The following is a 7,525-nucleotide window of genomic DNA, read 5'->3' on the forward strand; positions in this document are numbered from 1 at the left end:
TACTCAGTTATATTATATTTATTAATACTATTTTTTTTTCTTTCTCTTACCTCTTCTGGTTTTGTTTTATGTTATTTCTTTTCTTTTGTAAATAACTTTCTATATATTATCTTCTATACAATTTGTTAATTACATGTATCCAATACTAATGCAACAATGTATACATACATATACATGGTTTTTACATGGTGTATGTACAATTTATTTAAAATTCATATACATAGGCCTTTGGCGTGGCTTAGTACTACACTGTAATACCAACTCCGAGGACCCGAGATCGAATCAGGTTCCTTTAAATAAATAATTACAAATTAAATAAATCCACATACGCACTTAAAATCGATAGCATTGTAATTTTCGCCATCTCCTAAAACATATAAAGGGATCCTAACATATTAGTAATCAGAAAAATTAAAATAAATCTATAAGCGATCTTAAAATAGATTTTATTTATATTTTCTACGTCTCAAAAAAATAGTAGAGGTCAAAGGGTCTACAAGTGGAAGTTAGCCGTCCCGCATGCAACGATTGGAACGACTGTACTGTCACGACTCCAAATGTAATAGTACACACAATGGTAGTTACAACGACAGCTCTCACTATCACCATCATCGTCACCGTGAAAGCTGAGCTTAACCAAATGCTGATGCAGTATTGGTTGCTTCTCGAACGAATTACGTGAAATAATAATAAAAAAATAAATAAATAAAATGGGCACCCTAAGACAAAAACTTCCTTTAAACAAACTTTACCCAAAATGACGATACAAGTCGAGACAAAAAAAAAAAATATAAAAATTTCAAAGTTAAACCCAACAAAATGTGGTTTGCAACATTCATTCTAACGTTCAAATAAAATTAATTGTATCCATTTAAGTATCTCTATATAAATTAAATATTTTAAATGACAAAATTGCGTCCAACCAGGTGATGTTCAAGAATAATTTTAGCTATAAATTAACACCTCACATCCAACTATTAAAATTTTAGCAAGCTCTTTTGCCCAGGTCTTATTATTATAGACATATTTTGTCATTTATTCATTTAATTTTAAAATTTTAATTACTAATTATCTTACATTATTATCTCTCACTTATCAACGATTTCAACTAATTCAATTAATTGTCAGCAATTATTTTTTAACAGTTATCACCCCACTTGCATAACTGTTGGTCCATTAACAGTACTCACTGCAGTACAAAGTACTGCACCCCTGAACATTCATGAGTTGTAGAAGTTAGTATTATTATTACTATTATTTATAAAGATCTGTGCTGGATAAATAATTACTCTCATATCAGGCGTTAAAGTCTGGGTCACCTTTAAGGGGGAAGACATAAGAAGGGGGTTTTAGGGTATCCATTTCCAGATGTGGGCAACTGAGTTGGTCTTACCTCTAAGTTTGGGTTGTCCAAAACGTTAAATGTACCGAAATTCAGTGAAATTGAAAAAAAAAAATTGCCGACAATTAATTGAATTAGTTGAAATCGTTGATAAGTGAGAGATAATTATGTAAGTTAATTAGTAATTAAAATTTTAAAATTAAATGAATAAGTGACAAAATATGTTAATTTGACTATAATTATAAGACCTGGGCAAAAGAGCTTGCTAAAATTTTAATAGTTGGATGTGAGGTGTTAATTTATAGCTAAGATTATTCTTGAGGATCCACCAGGTTGGCCGCAATTTTGTCATTTAAAATATTTAATTTATATAGAGATACTTAAATGGATACAATTAATTTTATTTGAACGTTAGAATGAATATTGCAAACCACATTTTGTTGGGTTTAACTTTGAAATTTTTATATATTTTTTTTTTTGTCTGGACTTGTATCGTCATTTTGGGTAAAGTTTGTTTAAAGTAAGTTTTCTATCTTAGGGTGCCCATTTTATTTATTTATTTTTATTATTATTTCACGTAATTCGTTCGAGAAGGAACCAATACTGCATCAGCATTTGGTTAAGCTCAGCATTCACGGTGACGATGATGTTGATAGTGAGAGCTGTCGTTGTAACTACCATTGTGTGTACTATTACATTTGGAGTCGTGACAGTTCAGTCGTTCCAATCGTTGCATGCGGGACGGCTAACTTCCACTTGTAGACCCTTTGACCTCTTCTATTTTTTTGAGACGTAGAAAATATAAATAAAATCTATTTTAAGATCGTTTATAGATTTATTTAAACTTTTCTGATTACTGACATGTTAGGGTCCCTTTATATGTTTTAGGAGATGACGAAAATTACAATGCTATCGCTTTTAAGCGCGTATGTGGATTTATTTAAACTTTTCTAATTATTATAATAGTTAAAATAAGTCGATAAGTGATCGTGCGATCTTAAAATTGATAGAAAGTTCATTTTTTGCATCTCCTAAAACATATAATGGGATTAGATTAGATTTTTATTCTGGGCGATCAAGATCTAGGTTATTACACCCTTTTTACTTTATTTATCTTCTTGTCTTTGACATTTGATAGTTGAATGTAGACTATTTCCTTTTTACACTGGTTGGTATTGGTGGATTATATTTTAGTATAAAGTTGAGTTTCTTTCAGAAATTATATTATTTTGTCTATGGATTTTTCTGAGTCTTTAAGGGCCAATTCTCTTGTACGAGGAATTTTATTATTTTCGAAGGCTTGACGAAATGATGAGCATTCTTCAATTATATGCTTTATTGATAATGGGGACTGACAGGTTTGGCATATAGGCTGGTCCTCTTTTGTGATTAAGTGGAGGTGAGTTAATTTGGAATGTCCTATTCTTACTCTTGCAACAACCACTTCTTCTCTTCTGTTTCCCCTTATGCCACTTGTCCACTTTTGTGTGTTTTTTTTTTACATTTCTTAATTTATTGGTGAGTCAGCCCACATTGGATCACACATTCGGATTCTGTTCCTTAAAAATGCCTTGATGTCTTTCGGCTCGTAAATTTGGAGTGGTGGAACGTTCATTGTAGCAGCCTCTTTAGCCGCTTTATCCGCTGCCTCATTTCCAGCTATTCCTGAGTGCCCTGGAGTCCAGAGAAAGGAAACACTTTTTTTATGATTTTTTCATATAATGGGATCCTAATATGTTATAAATCAGAAAATTTAAATTAATCAAAACGCAAGCGTGCGATCTTAAAATAGATAGTTTTTTCTGTTTTCTGCATCTCCTAAAATATATATGGGGATCCTGATATGTTAGAAATCAGAAAAGTTAAAATCAATCGATACGCGAGATGCGATCTTACACAATTCGATTTTTTTTGTTTTCTACTCGTCCGAAAATATGTAAAAGAGTCCTCATATATTCAAAGTTTGAAAAAATAAAAAAAAAGCAATTTTTAAAAATCTAATTCAATTGAATATTTATTTCAATAATTTTGTATTCAACTAATTTCTTATCCGATTGAAATTATTTTTTAAAATCTACTAAAAAATAAAAGTATTCGGAATTTTTATTCGAAGAAAATTGTATTTATGTTAACACTTCATGAATAAATTCCGAATAAAAATGTATTTGTTTCTCGTTAATCGAATTATTTTCGCCCAACTCTGTGGCACTAGTACAGCAGGTTGCTCGTTACAAGTAATTGTATTCAAAGTAATATAAGACCGGCTTTATAAGTAGGATACAGGATCGGGATAGAATCAGTCCTTTTAGACAGAATTTATTATCGTGCAAACTAGTACTGTCATACTTTCTCTCTATCTTGATATTACTTACACGACAGATATCTGTAGCGTGCGAATAATGATTTTGTTTAAGTTTTATGATTATTAAATTAATCAAATCCTATTATTGAATTATTTTAAATACTCTTGAGGTGAAATTAATCCCGATTTCTAAACAATTCATTATTATATCGATTCGTCGACTGTATTGCATGGTTAATGTCCCCTTTTGCCAATAGGGAACGACACTGAATATTTCAAGACAAGTTTCATGGTGCTTTCGACAGTTGGAGCCGTGGCGCTCATAAAATATTCTCCCTATATCTCTCTCCTCATCAATAAATAATCTTCACAAAGGTGTGAACGTGATTTCGTGTACAAAGAAAAAAATCCAAACAGAAGTAGTGTGAAACTGGGTATCATGAACTGAATAATATCGTTGACTTTGGGTCGATATCGTGACGAATTATTCATGTTTCTCTGTAGAGGTCAATATTTTAGCGTCTAAGACATGTTTTTTATTCAATAAGTGACAGAACTTATTCCACTCCTAACTGCTGTCTCTAAGTAGGTATTAGAGGAAGTCGTTGATTTAGTTCTGTTTTCTTTTTTTTTTTTTTTTTTTCCAATGACCTAGACCTGATTAGAGGTCAGTTTTTTTTGGCGTCAGAATGTGGAATTGAACTGAAATATTTAAACAGTCCAAGACACGATTCATAATGGCTCGGACGGCCGAAGAAGACGGGTCTTCAAAAGACTCGCAGGGCGGCGGCGATGGAGCGAACGGTCGAGATTGGAAGAGCATCCAGGCAGTCTTCCGGGAGAGGATCATGTCTAGAGATTCCAGGAACCCGGAGGAGAGCATCGGCCCTGGGGGAGCCACCCCTCTCAGGAGGTCCTGGAGGGAAGAGGATCCAGAGTAAGTCACCTTTGTATTAGTTAGTAATTGTGTAGAGCATTTTCTGTGATTAATAGTGATTTTATTTTTTTACCGACTCCACTTCTACTGTAAAGAATCGGATGCAGACTGGTAGCTCTTTCCCCGAAATGTGTTGACTCCTGTAGGTTGACGGGCCTCACCTACACTGAGGAAGGATGGTTGCTTGACATAGGCGTGCGCACGGGGAGTGCTACAGGTGTACATATCACCTGCCCCTATTTCATACTGAAATGTAAACTTTTCTGTTAGCCGTTTATAGAAAATTTAATTATTATGTAATTGCATAATTTCACTGACTCGTACAATGCTGATTGTACAAGCCAGTGAAATTATACAAAATACTTAAGTTTTTTTATCCATTAACTCCTATAATATCACTAATATTTGTCTCCATTATGAAATCAAATGTATATACATTGTAGTTTATATGCTTAGGTATTAATACTAGCTTTCATTACGAAACAGGGCTGGAGGTGACAAGGGAGTCCCGATTCTCATGGTCTGATTTTTATTTCTTTTCTAGAAATATTTGTGATAAACTATTATATAATAAATAACAACGAGTATGTGATAAATATTATTATATATATTTATATATAGTTGACCATAAAATTGATATATACAAAATGGTCTGGGTTGCGGTCAAAAGAGAAACATTTTTAACTAACAAACTATTTTTGTTCCTGTTTTGACCGCAGCCCTGACCATCTTCTTATAGATAAATATTATTATTTGATGCAACATCCCGAAAATAAAATTATTTAAAAAAGAATTTTTTTAGTTAATTAGTTAACTATAAACTCATCGTTCAAGACAAACCTTATCCTTCAACTTAAAAAATGATGAATGACATATACAAGGAATTTGTCATTTTTAAGAAAGTCTAAACGTATCAATTTGATGAAATGGAAAATCGATCTTTATCCTAGGAGACCTGGTACCTTAAGAATAAAATTTTCAACAGCATTTGACTGGCTACATTAACTGATTTAAACATAATTAAATAAAACAATTATAAAAATTTTGTATTTAAAATATGGATAAAACATACATATTTATCCAAGCCTTATTATTTACAAGTTCATGGATGGTGGATGTATAATTAGTGTTTGATGGTAGGATATGGGTAAGCAGTATCCAAAATTAGGTTGCTCCGACAGTAAAGGATTTTTGAAAGGGTGCAGTTCTATGGGAAGGGATGTATACATCTTGAGTTCAATAGGTGAATGGATAAACGTAGAGTGAGGAGGTTGAAATATAAATTTGCCAAGAAGGTGTAGTCTTCGAAATCTGAGATAGAGCCAACTTTTTTCGGAATAGTAGTGAGAGATATAATTACACCTGGGAATATCGTGAATCTTACGAGGCAGTTCATTAATCTTTTTTGATTGGAGAAGATGGTCGGGGGGTGTGGTCAGCAAAAAACAACATAAATAAACAAAAAAATATTTATTTATGCCGACGTTTCGACCTGATTTTCAGGGCTATAGAACAAAACAGATAACACCAACACTAAAATAAACATAAAATTGAAAAGAGGTGAATATGGCTGTTGTTGATGAGATCTAGATGTGTTGTATCTTCTGGTGTAGTGACGTGTATGTTGATGGTTGTTGTCACGTCGTTGGCCTCGTGTTACTGGATTCATAATGAGGTGTAAATAGTTGACTGTAGATTACTGGTTGGAGAAGACGGTCGGGGGGTGCGGTCAGCAAAGAACAACATAAATAAACAAAAAGATATTTATTTATGCCGACGTTTCGACCTAAGTTTCAGGGCTATAGAACAAAAGAGATAACACCAACACTTATAAATGGTTTGTTATATGGTAGTGTATTAATTGTGGATAATGTTATATAAGAAAAATTAAATATTAATTATTTTAAATTAAAAAAAAAATAGGCTTTTATCTTATAATAAAGAAAATGACCTGGGCAGAATAGCCTGCTAAAGAAATTTTAAATTAATGTGAGGATGCAAATTTTTATATATATATATGTAGGTATAATAAGTTAATAAGGAAATTCAAACCAAAGGCATTTGCACCATGTATCAATTATAGCCTAATGGTAAACTTTACACTTTAATTAATATAAAATATATATAATAATAATAATAAAAAACGGTGTGAGGGTTCAGTACTTTGAAGGGAAGTACTGCTTCTACTTAATTTTTCTTATATAAGATTATCCACAATTAATACACTACCATATAAATGGTTTGTTATATGGTAGTGTATTAATTGTGGATAATCTTATATAAGAACAATTAAATATTAACGATTTTAAATTAAAAAAAAATAGGCTTTTAACTTATAATAAAGAAAATGACCTGGGCAGAATAGCCTGCAAAAGAAATTTTAAATTAATGTGAGGAAGAAATTATATTGAAGATGTCCTTGAGGATGGCTAAAATGGCCGAAACGTTGGACTGGTGAAAAATAAAAGTGTTGAGACAAAAATGGATACAAATTTTTGATTTATTCAATAAATAAATATTTTTCATTTGTTTTGTAGCCCTGATGAAGATCTCAAACTCAGGTCGAAACGTCGGCATAACTAAATATTTTTTTGTTTATTTATGTTGTTTCTTGCTGGCCGCACCCCTCGAACATCTTCTCCAATCAGTAATCTACGGTCAACTATCTACACCTCATTAATCTTTTTTGTCTTGTTGGACATTGGATAGGATTGAGATGGTTTCCGGGCTATTTGGGAAATTTTCCTATTTTCCGTAACATGCTAGGTATATTAGATTTATTTTTTATTATTATAGTTGTTTGAGAGTGGTTTAGTTTCTTTTTAAACAATTTTGATCTCTTTTCTCTTAACTTTATTCTTTTTAACATCCGACGTTTCGACCTCTCAGGTCATTCTCAAGGATTCCTTATTCTGTCTGTATTCCTTTTTTTTCCTTAAAATTC

The 7,525-nt window shown here is 32.0% G+C and overlaps 1 protein-coding gene across 3 annotated transcripts in view; it reads left to right on the top strand.

The window, feature by feature from the left end:
• The window catches only part of snu (snustorr), a 524,182-nt gene that overhangs the window by 150,872 nt on the left and 365,785 nt on the right, over positions 1 to 7,525 (top strand). The window contains exon 1 of one of the 3 annotated variants that reach the window (XM_067049627.1): positions 4,367 to 4,581. The exons of the other annotated variants lie outside the window; for them this stretch is intronic. Within the exon in view, the coding sequence (XP_066905728.1) occupies positions 4,382 to 4,581 (200 nt within the window). The 5' untranslated portion in view covers positions 4,367 to 4,381. Of the gene's footprint in view, positions 1 to 4,366; positions 4,582 to 7,525 lie in introns of those variants that run through there. 3 annotated transcript variants of the gene reach the window in all.

This window comes from Halyomorpha halys, unplaced genomic scaffold (assembly GCF_000696795.3).
Source record: "Halyomorpha halys isolate HHAL.00 unplaced genomic scaffold, Hhal_1.1 Scaffold2.1, whole genome shotgun sequence".
In the NCBI taxonomy this organism is placed as follows: Eukaryota; Metazoa; Arthropoda; class Insecta; order Hemiptera; family Pentatomidae; genus Halyomorpha; species Halyomorpha halys.